The sequence below is a fragment of the Protopterus annectens genome, chromosome 3.part0 (genome assembly GCF_019279795.1).
Source record: "Protopterus annectens isolate FY-2018-M chromosome 3.part0, PAN1.0, whole genome shotgun sequence".
NCBI classification, from domain to species: Eukaryota; Metazoa; Chordata; order Ceratodontiformes; family Protopteridae; genus Protopterus; species Protopterus annectens.
The window spans coordinates 1,126,015,018-1,126,032,201 of NC_056731.1; the positions used below are offsets into that span (position 1 = coordinate 1,126,015,018).

Here is a 17,184-nt window from a genome sequence, read left to right on the forward strand (position 1 = left end):
AGAATGGTCCTGCTCAACCTGTCGACTACGACATTGGATTTGCCCGGTATGTGAGTTGCCACTAGGAAGCGATTGGTTGAGATTGCCCATTCCCAGACCCTCATCGCTTCTCTGCAAAGAGGATAGGATCTGGTCCCTCCCTGCTTGTTCAGGTACCAGACAACTGACATGTTGTCCGTGTGAACAGCAATTACGCCCTGAGGGAGGTAACAGTGAAGGGCTTGAAGGGACAGGAGTACTGCTCTCATCTCTAGGATGTTGATGTGGAGAGAGGTCTCTTCCGGATGCCATTTGCCCTGGACTGACCTGCCCAGGGAATGCGCACCCCGTCTGGGTGGCGACCGTGGCCAACGTGGCTGCGGAGGAGGAAGAGCAAAGGGTCGCCCTGATCCAAATTGGAAGACACTAGCCACCATCGAAGATCTCGCCTGCAAGATTCTGTGATCCATATTAGATGATTGAGAGGGAGTTCCTGAAAGGACCATTGAGTTGAGAGAAGCCACTGGAGGATTCTCATGTGTAACCTTGCCAAGGAACTAGCAGAACTGTGGCAGACATCGATCCCAATAGTTGCAAGACCATTCTGGCTGGGGCTTTGGACTTGGGGAGTAGGGCTCGAACCTGATTTTGTATGATCTGAATTCTGTCTGCAGGTAGATAGACCCGCATCTGGTTTGAATCTATCTCTGCCCCTATGAATTTTATCCTTTGAGATGGCAACACAGACTTTGGCCAATTGAAGGTGATTCCTAGGGAATTGCCCAGTGATATTGTGGCCTGCAGGCTCTGTAGAAGTAGATGCTTTGAGGTGGCAGTTAGAAGCCAGTCGTCTAGGTACAGAAACACCTGGAATCCTAGACTCCTCAAGTGAGCAGTCACTACTGCCAAGCATTTGGTGAACACCCTGGGGGCTGTGGTGAGACCAAAGGGCAGCATGCGAACTGAGAATGACTGCTTCCTAGGCTGAAGCGCAAGTGTCTCCTGGACGTTTGATGTATTTTGATATGGTAATACGCGTCCTTGAGGTCTATGGAGCACATCCAAACACCTTTCTCCAACAACGGGAGAATGGTTTGTAAAGTGACCATTCGGAACTTGGACTTCTTGACTGAATGGTTTAGGTTGCTTAGGTCCAAAATGGGCCTCAAGTCCCCGGTCTTTTTTGGCACTAAAAAGAATCTTGAGTAAGTCCCTAATCCGATCTGGTCTGCGGGGACCGGTTGGATGGCTCCTTTTTGCAGCAGTTTTGAAATTTCTATGGCTGCGGTATCCCGTTGACTGGGTGGCGGGTCCGGGATTCTTTTGGACTGAGGGGGGAGACAACAGAATGGGATGGAGTAACCTCCGGCGATAATTCGAAACACCCATCGGTCCTGAGTGATCCTTTCCCAGGCCTTTAGGTGCTTCGAAAAACGACCCCCGACTGGCTCCGGAGCAGCACAGCCGGGCAATCCCTCAGGGACTATGAAAAGTTGAGGAGCCATGAAAGGACTCGCGGTCTCCAGTGTTGCAGGGGCCTCTGCGACGGCGTCTTCCTGATGAATTTCCCCCTTCTCTGCCTCTGGAGGGGGAACCTTCCTGCTGAGAGGGGTAAGACTTCTGCGATCTCCGGCACATCTTCCCTCCTCTTTTAGCCTTGGAATAAGGCCGGGAATGGAAAATCATGCCCCTACGGCAGTCAGAGTCTTACCCTCCTGTTCACAGCGGGTAAGTGTGTCTTTCACCTTGGGCCCAAACAGGGAGGACCCATCAAATGGGGCGTCGGCGAATGAAGACTTGAAGGCCTCCGCAAAATGACACAGGCGAAGCCAGGCTTGTCTCCGTAGCGCAATGCCTGTACCCGCCGCTCTACTCGCCCCGCAGAGATGAGCCTCATGGACGAGTTTGAGATGGATGACATCGTAGCCAGCTGAGATCCAACCGTCTGGGCCAGCTCCTCAGGCAGGTTACCTAAGAGGGTATCGGATAGCTCCTTAATCAGATCCCTCTGGAATCTCGTAAAGTGCGTTAGGTAGTTCAGAGACCTCAAAGTAAAGGCCGCTGAACTAAGGGTGCGCTTGCCGTACCGATCCATGCTCCTAGACTCCTTATTAGGAGGATGGACGGATGTAGAAGCCTCGGCTACATCCTGCTGTGTAGCAGATGCCGCCACCATAGCATCCACAGCCACACCTTTCGTGAGGAACTCTCTATCTGGGGGTGCTGAAAGAAATTTGTTTGGACGAGCGGGCACCGGTTCCACAGAGTCCGGGTGTTCCCACGCCCTTTGACAGATCAAATCCAAGAGCTCGTCGAAGGGCGGAGACACCCAGGAGGCAGAGGTCTGAGCCCCGAAGGCCTTCAGGAACACCGACTCATCAGCAGAGGGAGGTTTGGACTGCCAGCCGCCTCGTTGTTTTAGGGCTTCAAGGATGTCTGCAAAGGAGACATCATCCGAGGACGACTTGGGGGACCCCTCTGCATCATCGAGATTGGTGTCAGATGTCAAAGACTCGTCAGGGGAGTCAACGTGCTTCCTCTTGCACGTTTTCTTCCTGGGAGGTTCATCCGAAGAGGCTTCAGAAGGACCTCCAGGAGGGGGAGAAACCCCAGCGGGGGTAACCTGAGGCCCAGGGGCTCCGCTGTCTGCTGACAGGGGAACTGCCAACGACCCAGTCTCCAAGAGTAGGGAAGGAGCCGGGGAAACTGTGGAGATGGCCAAAGAAGATTTGGCTAGAGCACTCCTCATAGCCCTGAAGGCGGGACCACCAGAATCCTGGGAAGGTCCCCCCTCCGTGGCCACGACAGTGGACAGTACTCCCGCTGCCGACGCACCAAGAGGAAGACTTGGGACCGAAGGCATCAATCCCGAAGCCTCCCCCCCAGGGCCAAAGGAAGAAGTCCGTGCACTGAACTCCGACCCAGGAGCCGGAGTAAGGGTCGGGTCTGACCCTAACACCTCCACTGGTTCCACCAACACCTGCTCCAACGGTGCCGAAGCTGTTGGAGGAGGAAGAACTGTAAGGGAGTGGACCATCAGCTCCGAAGCCAAATGGGCTGGAGCCGAAACCATCTTTTGGAACACCGGAGACTGGAAGAGTCGAAGGAGTACCCTGTCGATGTCCGAATCAGACATCCTGGAAGATCTCGAGGATACCAATCGGGCCCGAACCGATTTCTCCATCGGCTCCAAAGGGCCTGGGGACCGTCTCTGAAAGGATTCCACTATTATCGGCTCCGAGGAAGCCTTCACCTAAATTTCTCTCGGCTCCGATAAAGACTTCGGCTCCGGGGGGAAGTGTTTGAGCCGATGACCCTTATCGGCTCCAATATCAGTGGAGCCGATGAGGATGACCCGCCTCTCGATGCTCCAGACCTCGGCTCTGAAACCAGAGGGGTCAAGGTAGGAGGCATCGAGGCAGACCGTTCCGACCTCGGCTCCGAAGTCCGTGGAGCCGATGGAGAAGTCTGCTTGCCTTTCTTAGCCGTCGGTTCCAACTGACTGGTCGGAGCCGACGCTTTCCTCTTCTTAGAAGAAGGAGAGGAAGATAAAGCCTCCTCGAAAGAAGGCTTGATTAATCCTCTAAGGATTAATTTGTTTTTCCTCTCCTGGAGGACTCGAGAGGAAAACGCATGGCACACACTGCAGGATTCTTGGAGATGTTTGGCGCCTAAGACAATAGACGCACGAGGAGTGGTCGTCCGTAATGGACATTTTAAACCCACACCTCGTGCACTTCTTAAAACCGGATGGTTTATGTTCCTTAGACATAGTTATAAAAACAGAAGCAACAGTAAAGTTTAAACAGCTTAGGACACAGGTACAATAAGTATGTCAAAAAATATATATATATATATATATACTGAAAAGAGAAACTTTTCCCTTTTTTTTTTTTTTTTTGGAAGAAAGCAAGGAGGGTCAAGACCCTCTAACTCAAACGGGTACTTGACCCACACACAACCACTAAAGTAGTTAGAACAGGGGAAGGCCTCTCTGATTGAAAAGAATCTTCTCTGACAGGAAATTTAAAGTAAAAATCAATAAAACACCGAGAAACACACTCGTACACAAAAAATAGCTGTTAAAACAGCTTTTGGGTTGAAAAAGAGAAAATTTCTGACAGGAAAAGATACTATTAATATAGTACTTAGCCCAGCCAATGTTGAGATCACGTCCAAGCTCTGTAAGCGGCAAACGAGATCTGGGGGATTAGTGGTGGTGCATCCTGGGATAAAGAAAGCTCAGCCAATAAGAGGCCTCGCTCTATAGCATAAGCGTGCCGAGTTGGAGCCGAGGGATCGGCTCCGAACCCATCATTCAGAATGTAGGCGAGATCGGATCACATAACATCCCTCTTTTCATAAAAACAAGAAGAGGGCTAGGCAGCCAAGACAAGGTAGAGCCATGACTCTTGCAGATTCACAGAAGGATAATGTTAAGCAGATCAGGAAAGAATATCCTATTTTGTTCTAAAGAACGTTTCAGCTCTTTTTATTTCCACAGCAACCGACAGAGAGTGAGATGGAAGACTTTTTTAGTCATTCTCAGGACCCTTAAGTTCAGGCTTGGAAGGCTAAATTTGGGGGTTAAATGGGATAAAGCACGGGCTCACCTCTGGTGCAAATCCTTGTTTGGAAAAATGCGCCTCTGGAGAATAGAAGGAGAGTTAGACCCATGCAAAGAACAATGAAGGAAGGAAGCAGGTACAAAGGGTGCCTGGGCCACAAAAAGGCATGACGCGAAAGCCCCCATCCTATCACTGGTGCCGAGTCGCAAAAAAATATCAAATGATCTGTGGCACTCCCAAATCCAATCTTCTCTGCGCATCTTGAGGACTATGAATTCATTTTTGGTTTACTTTTCTGTAAATAAATGCGTTTTAACAACCACTTTCTCGAAGAACGAGAATGCATTCTAATTGACCCGTATGCACACCTTTTAAATTTCTGTCCAAGGGCATTGAGGTTATACAGTTAATGTTACGCCAGATTCGCTTTTAAATTAACACTCCACACTCCCGTCCAACAGAGGTTTGAGTCACGATGCATAATTTCCTAGCAACTACTACAGGTGTTTGACACACTGATATAATAAACAGTAGTACATGGGATTATAGAGTTTAGCTATTCCACGACAGAAAAATAAATCCTGCGAAGTTCGGCCAGTATTTTTTTTAATCCAGTCAGTGAATAACTTGTTAAACGGAAGGGACCGACCTTTAAGTTGTACCAGCTGGTACAAATAGCCTCCTGTTATGATAACGACACAAGCGTACCACTTGTCACCAAATACACACCCAGTTAAACTAACAATACAAAACCGCCCATGGTACGAGAAGAAATACGTGTCTTTCATTTAACTCCACCCACGCAACGACTGATATATACGTAACAAAATACTGGAACACACCGACAACCTTTCCACAAAACTTGGCTATTGTCATAAAAAAGAAAACGATTGTATCAAAAATAATAAGACAGTAAACCAGTTACACAACATATTACAATCCCACAAAAAGCGTATTCTACCGCCTATAAGAAGGTCTCAGGGTGGTGTTTAAACATCACGCGAAAGCTTAAGGGGCGGTCTCTTATAAATAAAGTGGGCGGGCTTAATTCTAGCTTCGAAGAAAATTTGAGTTGTGGGCTTTCTGTAACTGCAAGTGACAGGCCAACTAAACCTTTTTGGTTTGCGTTGAGGGTTTGAGTAATGTTGTGATAACTGTGGCCTGTTGTACTGCCTTAGATACATTGATCATGGCTCGAAATGGCTGGCAATGTCGAAAGCACTGGCTTTGGAGCGGTTTCCTATTGCTACTGAATCTGATGATACATGTGGAGTACTTGGTAAGTGCTACTTTAGACAGCCGGTTAATTTTTGGTCACCAAGCATCGAAGCATGACGTTGTGGGTTAGTGTATTCCGCCGCTATTGAGTTTGTCTTTGATGACATTCGAATATAAGGCTTTAGACTAGTAGTTGCTGTTGTTGTGCCCGGGTATCTTTTCCTGTATCTTCATTTTCATAGAGAGATACATTTAAGTAAATACTGCTGCACCCAAACCGACGCAGTAGTCATTTGGATATGTTTGTTTATTTTACGCTGTAGAAAGATTTAGGATTTACAATCACTTGTTGTTATCTGTAGTCGTGCATCTCATCTGCTCCTGATTTTTGGCTCAAAATTTTGCGCTGTTCTTCTACTCCCAGTCGATTTTAAGAGCTGTGATGAGTTACGCTTAGTAAGTGATGACATTAATTGGTGTTCTATTTCTTTTACTTCAGACAGTGCATGTTAATTCATCTTCAACTGCTCTGTCATTTTCTCAAGTTAATAGTACCCAAGATAAAGTAACCCCGATTCCGAGATAAGGGGTTAAGAGTTATGCCTTTGGTCCTTTTGGAGCAATCACGGGGAAGCACGTGTGTTTCGTGTATACAGTTCTGCTAAGTGCAGGGTGCCTTAGCAAAAGACAGCAGCAGTAGCACATCGCAGAGAATTTTAAAGATATAGTCCTTAAAAACTATGGGAATACTGAGAAACGATACATACCTTGTAGGGTTGCTACCTTTTCAAATGGCCAAAGTGGGACATTTTTGGCACACACAGATTTTTCAGGCCGACACATACCCACGGTCAGTACAAAGGATAAAACTTTACTTTTTTGCCTAAATAAAAGCTTATTCTTGTAGCAGTTTAGTTGCTTATTCTGTTTCTTGTAAGATTTAGGTATTTTAGATACAGAAATAACTATTTTATGCAACTATTACATAAAATATGGGACATAATTATGCCCTACAATCTCAGGACACTTGCAATTTTTAATATTTTTTGTCAGGACACAGCTGCCCAAAGTGGGACAGGTGGTAACCCTAATACCTTGCGCCCGGTATTCAAGGTTCATGGGTTGTCTCTAGAATGCCTCTGAAGTAGGGTTACCCACCTGTCTCACTTTGCGAGGAACAGCCCCTCTTTGGGTAGTTGTATCCTGTAAATAAACTGAAAAATGGCAAATGTCCTGAGATTTTAGAAGAAAAGTGTTCCTATGTTTTCTTTAAAAGTTGCATAAAACAGTTATTTTGTATCTGAAACACATAAATGTTATAAGAATTAGAATATGCAATTAAAATGCTACAAGAATAAGCTTCTATTTAGGCAAAAAAGTGAAGTTCTGTCCTTTGTACAGGCCGTAGGTATGTTTTGCCCTGCAAAATCTGACGTTTTTACACAAAATGTCCAACTTGGGGCATTTGAGAAGGTGGCAACCCTACTCTGAAGTGTTCCTCATTTTAAGTTTAAAAGTCCATGTTTCTCAAAGTTCCACATTGAAAGGGTCTGTCATACCTTGTAGTGATAAGAAGTTTACATTGTAAATAATACTGAATCATGTTACTTCATCTAAGCAAAGTTTTAAGTACAGTTAAATGTGCCAAAAACATTTTGTAAGTATAAGATAGTGAGCTTATTAGTTGAAGTTGTTAGTAAAGGTGTTCCACATTTTGCCCATGTGTGCCATAGTGTGGGATGTAGCAGTGTTCAGCATTTTGGAGATGGGCGGTTGAGAGCTATGCATCTTTAGTCAGTATGTATCTGTAAAAGTAAAAATTTAAATATAGTCAGAAATGTAAATAGTTAAATGCTGCTTTAACAGCTGTGTACAAAGTTGCATCTATAACTTAAAAATATTTTTTTCATATATTCTTAATGCTACATGCAGATGCTGGGTTTGTTAGGATCAGGTCAAGTATATTCTGTTCTCTAATGCAACAAAACTGTAAACAAAAGCGTGTGGCCATCTACCTCGTTGGTGACAGCAGCCATCAATTACAAACGTAAACCTAACAGAAATAACTCCCTACATATGGAGAAAGCTAATGTTGTTTATTAGGTAGTACAGATTTGTTGCGTCTTTCGGCTTATCCCGGTTAGGGGTCACCACAGCGGAACTCCAGTCCACTAATGTTTTGGTGGTGGATTTTTACGTGCCGAGTTACCAGCCCTGACGCACAGCCTTCAACGAAGGCATGCCCATTAACGCATGCCTCCACACAGAAGACACTCTAGCTGAGAATCGAACGTGACAACGTCTTGCTGTGAGGCGGAGACCTCCAGTTTAATTTGGGTTATTTAAAATCATGTAGGATAACACTGTTTCTGTGTGTTTGGAAGTTCAAAGGAGCATCTCAGATATGATTTTTATGGAGACCTATACAAGGTACTGTAGTACTCTGAAGTGATAGCTGATCCTTTTTAGTGTCATTTTATTCTCCATAAGCTCCGACTGTGGATTTTCAGGTATCTGTCTCGATGTAATGTGATTTCTAACAGTTTTCATTGTATCACAAAACTAGGGTATTGAAAAACTGCTGTCTAGGCACCAGGTTTATGTGATAATGCATGTACGTAAATGTCCTCCATATTCAAGAGGGCCTTAAGGTCCATTAGTTTGTTGCTTAGACTTCTAGCAGTAAGTAGAACCATCTTGATATGGTCTGGTGGTAGGTTTATTTTGGAAGTTAGGGGCAACAAAAGCTTTTGCCAGCACGGGGGAAGCCTTAGAACGAGAAGTTGCAAACTATCCTTGGATAAGCTAGTAGAGTTGTCAAGCATCTCATCCCATGCTTATTCATATTGGATCTCTCTAGAATGACACCGGGTGTTTTGCCAATTGTTAACGCCTATGATCTTTTCTTAATACATTGGCACTATGTTAGGTGATTGGAAGAATTCCACTTAATATGAGATTTTTTCCTACATTTGTGACTTGCATGGAGAGCTCTGTCATGCTTCCTTCCATATCCCTCAAATTTTTGAGCACCAAATCATTTATCCTAAAATGATACCATGGCTTGTCAAAGCTTTTGAGTGTAAATCACTGTACAGTGTGGACTGGGGAATTTACTCTCTTCCCCCACTGTGGTGCGATCTCAGAGTTGGTAAATATAATGTGCAGAGGGGTGTGGGTGGGACAGGGGGGATGCCCCCCTGCTAAAACATAGATTTTAGTGGTTTTCCATCATTTGGCTTTCAGAAAGTTGATCATATGGTCTTGGCCATATGAAGTTTGACTTTCCATTCAGTCGATCTGAATGAGATCTGTGTGTGTATAAAATCATTATCAGCCCCCTTCCCTATTTTTTTTCTACGTGGGGTTGGGGTTTCGTGTTAACTGTTGCCATCTCGCTCATGTTTCAGTGCCACACACTTGCTTCAACACTCATGCCTGACTGTCACAGATCTTCTTTCACACAATCCAGCTACCTCTTTGCTGGGTGTCTTTGCTTCCCCTTGCCTTCTGTGTGTGTGTGTGTGTGTGTGTGTGTGTGTGTGTGTGTGTGTGTGTGTACATACATACGTGCGTGTGGTTTTGTGTAATGTAATATATATTATATATATAATGTGTGTGTGTGTGTGTGTGTACATACATATGCGTGTGTGTGTTTTTGTGTTTTTTTTATATATATATATATATATATATATATATATATATATATGGAAGTACTAGGCTGTCTGCCCTAGGGCCTGTACAAGCCCAGCCAAAAAGGTACCCTGGCTTTTACCACCCACGAAAATTACTTTCCTGTGCCACTGTCGAGCAGAGCCACAGAAGTGCTTCCCGGGGTGAATTTCCTATTCCCCATCCAATCATCAAGATTTTTCTTGAAGAGTTGCTAATAAGGAGCTTTGTTTGATATAGACAAGTAGTTTATTCCAGGGTATGGAAGGTCTCTGAGACAGGACTCTATTCCTCCGGCATGTTCTTTTTATTGTGGTGACAAGGTTTACATCCCTAGAGTGTGTAGCTCGGAGGGATTGGGATTTGTTTGTGGAGCGTGTCCAACAGCTCTGGGTTTGACATAGCTTTGTATGTTAGGCAGAGATTACCTCTGAGTAGGTGATATGAGATAGAGTAAAGCTGGAGTTTTTTGAGACGGTCTGCGTAGGGCATCTGTTTGAGGCTGGTAATCCTCTTTTTTTGTGAGGTATTTCTGCGGCCTTTCCAGTTATTGTAGATGTCTTGTGAGGTACATACCAAAAGGGGCACTGTACTCTATAATGGGTCTAATAAGTGATTAGAGGGGAACAATGACTTTTTTTTTTTTCTGGATGAGAAACATTTTGTGATGAGGTGTGCCACATAGAAGGATTTTCTGACTACTGTGGCGATGTGATTATCAAGGGAGAGACTACTGTCCACCTGTGTCCCAAGGTCTCATCACACTGTCGGTGTAAAGTACACAACCGCCTATGTTGTAGTTCATGGGTACAGAGTTTTTACCAAAGGGCAATGGCTTTGACACCAGGCATCTGTCTCAGTGAGACCCTTTTGTAGGATGTCCACATCATTAGGAGTTTCGATTATGGCTCCTAGTTTGCAGTCATTTGCGAACTTCATTAGCCAACGACCTTCTGTTTTAGCCTGTACTTCAGAGAAGTAGATGCCAAACAGGAGAGGACCCAGGACTGAACCCTGTGGTACTCCACTTGTCACTGGTCTGAAGTTTGTTTTGGAGTCTGCTACTTTCACAGTGTGGGTTCTGTCAGTGAGCCAGTTGACAACCCATCTTGTGACATAGGGATTTATACCTAGTTTAGTGAGTTTATCTATAATTCCAGAGTGGGGGATGGTGTCAAAAGCCTTGGCAAGATCTAGATAGGCTGTGTGAACCACCTTGCCCTAGTCTACGGCTTTGGAGACTGCTTCAAAGAAGTCTATCAGGTTTAGGAGGCATGATCTGCCTTTTACAAACCCAAACTGGGTGGGGTCCAGAGTTTGGAGATTACCAATGTCTTTGTTTATAAGTTCCATGATGATATGTTCCATGGCCTTTCAGACCAGGCTCATCAGGCTAATGGGGCGGTAGTTCCTGGGGTCCGTGGTGGTTCCCCCCTTGTGGAGTGGGATAACTGTCGCTGTGCGCCATTCAGCGGGCACAAAGCCTGAGGTGAGGCTATGATTGAACATGGTACTTAGTTGGGGTGCCAGTCCGTTCTGTAGTTCATGTAGAACGCAGCCTGGGATGTTGTCTGGTCCCATGGATGCTGTGTTCTTGGCTTTGGAGAGTGTGGTTTTTACCTGTGCAGCTGTGATTACAGGAACTTTGCATTCTTCTGGTATAGAGATGGGCTCTTTAGCGGGTGAGAGGGGGGTAAAGTTTGCACTGAACCTATCTGCCAGGATGTTGGCAGTATCCGTTGGGTCTGTATATTTAGTGCCATTGTGCCGTAACTCGGAGCAGATCGGAGTGTTGTCATTGAGATTCTTGACATAGCTATAGAATGCTTTGTGGTTGTCTTTAGAATCAGTGGCGATTTTTTTTGTTTTCGTAACTAGCTTTGGAGGATTTTATCAGGGATCGCAGCTTCTTACTGAGGCTGACCAGGGAGCTCCTCCACTCATGGGATTTTACTCTCTTGCAACAGTTTCTTCCTTCTGTTGTACAGTTTGTTTACGGCAGGGGACCACCAGATTGGCTTCCTTTTTTTGGTGGATAGCATCTTGGTTCTGTTTGGGATAACACAATTCATGCACTCGTGTAAGTGCTTATAAAGTGCAATTGTGTAAGATTCAGTAGTCGTAATTGTATTGTCCATCTGCATGGGTGTCATGAAGTTCACCACTTCTGTCTTAAGAAGCATGACGTTGGCTTTGGAGAAATTTTTTACCATGGTTTCCTTAATGGGGGGTGGGGGTAGGATGTGGATATCTAGGGTAATTGGCTTATGGTCAGATTGGACCAATGAGGCATTGACTTCAGGTGTGGAACACCGGTCACTCATGTTGGTAATGACTAGATCTAGGATATTGTTGCCACTGATGGAGGTGTGGATAAGCTGATCCAGGGCATTGGAGTTTATAAATTCCAGAAAGCGATGAGCAAAGGAGTTGGTACATGAGTAGTTTTCCCAGTTAATGGTGGGGTAGTTGAAATCGCCCATTATTAGGGTGTTTGGCTGAACCCTAATATTTTCCAGTACATCAAGAAAAGAGGAGTGGGAATCCTGGGGCATGGTGGGGGATCTGTAGCAAGCTACAGTTTAAATTGCAGTTTTTCCCCAGAGTTAGCTGCACTTGGATAACCTCGGCTGCATTATGCTGAGCAACTAGCCTGGAGGTGTGGATATCCTTAATGAATATGGATACGCATCCGCCTTTGGTGTTCCGGTCCAGGTTACATGGCCAAAATGTGTGGTATGACTTATAGCCTGGTAGTGCAGGGGTGCTCTCTGGAGCCTTGAAGCAGGTCTCAGTCACTGCACAGATATCAATGTTCTCCATTTTAAGGAGTGCCTTGAGTGAGTGCATTTTGAGATTAAGACTTCTAGCAGTGAGTAGCATCACCCTCAGTCTTTTCTTGCCTGTTCCTATTACGTTGGTGAATTTCTCATTTGAACCTTGCCTAAAAAAGGCACTATAGGGGCGGCAAGAACCTTAGCCAGTATCCGGAATCCCAGGGGTGACAGGTGCAGGTCATCTCTGGCAAAGCATCGTGGTCTGTCGACCATGTCATCCCAGGCAGACCGATACTGGATCCCTTTAGAATGACACCAGAAGCTTAGCGAATTGTTGAAGTCAATCATTTTGTCCTTGTACTGCGGTATCATTCTGGGTGATGGCAGAATGCTACTCAGCTAGGGTCATACCTGCCTGGACTACAAGATTGGAGAGCTCTTCCATGTCTCTCTTCATGTAGTCCAGGGAGGTACGTCTCGGGTCGTTCACACCAACATGGACAGTGACAGAGTCATATTTGTACTTCTTGTGGAGTGACCTGAGTGCGTGGGTTATGTGGCAGATCCTGAAACCCAACGGGTAGCTGAAAGTAACCTTCTCCTTGTTTAGCCTGATGAGTGGGACATCAGTGTGCCTGTCTATAGAGTCACCTATGACTAGTGTGTTGGGTACGTTGTTTTGCCTTATTGGCTGTGGTTGAGTGGCACACTGAGTCTGCGGGCTGTGTGTCATTTGGGTTGTGTTGGGGGTGGAGGTTGCTTGCATTTCTGCTTTGGAGGTCTCTGTTGCTTGAACAGATTATTATTGAGAGCCTCCGCGAATATTTTTGTGTTTCTATGTATGGATCTTGGTGGTGTAGATTTAGTGAGACTGTAACGAGTGTGGTGTGGTGCAAGTGTTTACCTTCTCCTCATGACTGTCAAGTTCTGTCTTGGTTGGAGAGAGGTTTACCTCCAGTTTGGCTGTGTGTGTGTGTATATGTATGTACATTATATTTATATTTATATATATATATATAATGTGTGTATATAATATACATTGTGTGTGTGTGTGTGTGTGTGTGTGTGTGTGTGTATATATATATATATGTATATGTGTGTATATATATATATATATATATATATATATGTATATGTGTGTATATAATATACATTGTGTGTGTATGTGGGTGTGTATATATGTATGTGTGTGTATATGTATATGTGTATGTATGTGTGTGTATATGTATATGTGTATGTATGTGTGTGTGTACAGAAATCGCCATTTATTCATGGACACAAATTGACATTTATTTTGTACTTTTTCTATTAGTGGACAACAGTTCTTATAACGGGTTGACAGTTGTGTGAGAATTCTGCATAAACAGTGCAACAAACATTTCAACTCCATAATATGTACACCTTGGCTTTCACAGTTATTCAAATACAGTAATGTCATCTTCTTCTGGGACATTGTGTCCAACCCCCGAATTGCGGCCTGAATGTCTTGCGACTCCATCTCCTGTTGCACCATTGGCCCATTGGCCCCAGTCTGTCATGCCTAGCAATTGAGCTGTCTTAAATGAGCACTGCTTGTCCAAGTAGCTTGCTCGTATTGCATTTTCAACACAGCTGTCGGTGATTTTTGTCCCATGAATTTTTCATCCAAGTCACGACCTCTTGCAGGCTAGGCTTCACAATGTTTCCATTTTTATTTTCTCTGTATCTTAACTGTTATGTCAACGTTGGAGAGAGACGTCAGCAATTAAGTCTTCCATAAATATTTTTACTTGTGCTTTTTCTTGTAAGTTTTGTTTTGAAATTTGCAAAGCTGCATTCATTCCTGATCTGTCCAGTAAGAGTGTGTGTAGTCAGTTGATTTCTAAATACCTTTTCCTCTGTAAAGCAGACAGAATTGAACTCCTTTAACTTTTAAGCTGTCCGTTTATTAGAGCAGAAGTCTAGTTTGTGACCTAATGGAGAGGCAGTATTCTAAGTGTTGTGGCTTAAAGATAACTGAGGAAAGCATCAGAGTAGCAAATCCTGTGACAGAGAGCCACCTGCTAATGTTTTGCTTTTACCATAGGGCTTGCATGTAGGTGTCATTGCAGCTGTGAATTTCCACGAATTAAGACTGTTAAGAACAGCATCTCCATCCCTGTGATAGAATTCAGAAAATCAGCCAGCACCTTTGGCACAGAGGGCTAAAGCAGTTTAGGTAATTTATGAAGGATGAGTTATGCCTATCGTGGTGGGGAGGGGCAGACCCAGGCTGCTGTTTGTAGCTGTGCACCTTCCTACAAGGGAGTGTGCTCCTAGAGATAGTAGCATTTGGATGGCTTTTGGTAGATGGAATGTTTGGCCATCACACAGATTTGGCTGGTGCTGTTACTGAGAGTGTGCGAGAGCATGCTTTTGCGTGGGGATAGTGTGAGTGCTGTGGTCCCTACAGTGATATCAGTCTCTTGTATCTTTACCCAGGGGAGGACTGTGGACATTTCTGCATTCACCCTCTTTGCCAGGACACTGGTGAGGTGTGAAACCTCCCTTGCAGCTAGCTGCCTGTGTAACTGTCCCTCTGGATGACTGCCATTCCTGTACTGGAGATGCCTAGTAATATTCAGAAAAAGCACTTGGTTACACGCATGTTGAGCTCCATGACTGCACGGTGAAGCACAGTTGCAAGTACACTAACTCTGTAGGTACATGGCCTACATTTTCTTGTAGAGCTGCAATAGGTATGTTTTACAAAATATTTTTCAATTCATGTTATCGGCCCACTTAGGAACTTGTAGATTGGCGAAACCCTGAAGCCTTGGACTTGCAGTTTCTAACACAGCACAGACTGACGTTTTTAGCAGGGACTATCTGAGTTTCTTTTCTTTGACTAGTTTTAACTGAACATTTCAGATGTATCTTGTATATGTTGATTAGAGCTACACAGAATTAGACAGTAAAAGTCTCATTAGTTGTTTTCTGTGATTTATTGAGCTACTAAGCGTTCTTCACTGCGACCCTTTTTTCCTTTTCAGACATCTGCTGTGTGTGCCTATCACACCTAGTGAGGTTGTAGACCCCTGAGCTATCCAAAGAGCCATTTTTGGCTCCTCACCCATCAAACAAAATTCATCTGGAGCCACAAAACCTATTTGACCACTAAAATGAAGATAACGTACACTGTGAATGTTTTGTATATAGTTTTATTATACTATATATACATGAAATGTAGTTTGTTGCATTTATGAAAGCATAGAACTACAAAAAAATGCTATTAACATTTTATTGCTGTTACTTGTCATAACAAAAGAAAATTCCAAACTCTTATGAAGAGAAGAAAAAAAAATCACTGGCACATGTAGGCTTGCTTTGAAATAAAAGAAAAAAACTGTGCAGGCCTGTTTGAGTCCTTCCCTTATTTGTGGAAAATTAATAAAATAAAAAGTATGCTGCTTTGAAATAAAACCTATAGCTGCAGCGTAATAACCTTAAAAAGAGTAAACATAAAATAGGCCAGTTTGTATTTAATTATGATTTAATCCATTTCAGTTTGTCGTCAACCTCTTCTGTTTCTTTTCCTCAGCTGCATACAGCCGTTGAGTCTGAACACAACTACATCAGCTCGAGGTCCAAAATATTTTTTTGCAACATAGGCTATTAAATGATAGTGTTCTCACCTGTTTAATGTAATTTTCTGTTTTTGAACATCACTATGAACCTATGCAGAACTCCTCTATATCAAGGCTGTAAGACGTGACTTTGATCTTCACACAGGAGTGCAGGCTGTCATCCATGCGGCGCTACCAATATTTGCATTTTATGTAGCTCATGCTTGAGAAAACCTGCTTGCGTAAGTATGTGGATCCAAAGATGGACAGGACTCCAAGTGCATACTTCTTCACGTTCATATAAGTGTCAGGAATGGCATTCCATATTTCAAAACATAAGTTTGTTGGTTCTGGGGAGATTTTTAATATTGCTCCATTGGGGCTTCTGAACAAGAATGGACTTCTGACGGGCAACATTTTCGAGATTAGCCGTCAGGCTTTTGAACTTAGACACCCAGAAGGCTTTATCAGCTATGTCAGCCAGTTGAATTTCAAGATCAGGTTGATTTACTCATGTAAATCCGGACATGTTCAGCAGGGATGGGTCGATGTCCAGGGGTACGACAGGGAGACAGGGAAGGATAATGTGTGTGCGTCCCTTCTGAACTCGCAGAATCTTTCCCCAAATGCAGTTTGCATTACTGTGATTGCATGCTGTAAATACAATTTGTGATTGTGTGCTTCTTTGAATTCTCTGAGGGAGGGGAAGTGAGAAAGTGTACCTCTCTGTATATCTCTGGCAAACACTGTCATCTTGCTCTCAAATGGCCAAACATCCTCCAGAATCTGAAAGGCCATGCTTCCTTTTACCTGAAGACTTTTGTTCAGTGTGTTAAGGTGCTCTGTCATATCCACCATGAAGTGCATCTTTTCCAGTTTGGAATAGGCGAGTCCCTTGGTTTCCAGGAAAGTTTTCACATGTTCCAGACACGTAGCAAACAGTTTCATCACCTTTCCCCTTGTCAGCCATCGGACTTTATGCACCAACAGATCTGAATATGCGCTGTCAACTTATAATTAACAGAATTGCTAATGGTTTAACCCTGTTACCATTATTTTGTTTACTATTTGAATGACAAGTTTAGTCACCTCCATGCATTCGGGAGGAAATGTTTGAGCACGCAGTGCTTCTTGGTGTAGAATGCAGTGAAACGTCAGCAGCTTTCGATCCAGCGACTTCTGAAGTAAAATCACACACCCCTTCTGTGCTTCTCTCATACTTGATGCCCCATCAGTAACCACTGACACCTTGACGGTAGTGGTTATTTTTCTGGCTTTTAAACGATTCACCACAGCCTCACAAATGTTGCCCCCCCCCCTCCGTGTTTGGCCTTTTAGCGGTATCAGTACCTTGGCTGTGTTGTACGTGTAATCTTTGTCAAATGT

The 17,184-nt window shown here is 44.1% G+C and overlaps 1 protein-coding gene across 2 annotated transcripts in view; it reads left to right on the top strand.

Annotated features, from left to right (window-relative positions):
- Positions 1 to 5,604: 5,604 nt before the first annotated feature.
- The window catches only part of NPC1 (NPC intracellular cholesterol transporter 1), a 1,151,083-nt gene continuing 1,139,503 nt past the window's right edge, over positions 5,605 to 17,184 (top strand). Inside the window, exon 1 of one of the 2 annotated variants that reach the window (XM_044065361.1) lies at positions 5,605 to 5,826. In XM_044065361.1, coding sequence (XP_043921296.1) covers positions 5,737 to 5,826 — 90 coding nt within the window. In that variant the 5' untranslated portion in view covers positions 5,605 to 5,736. The remainder of the gene's footprint in view (positions 5,827 to 17,184) is intronic. The other variant, XM_044065360.1, reaches the window with a different exon arrangement.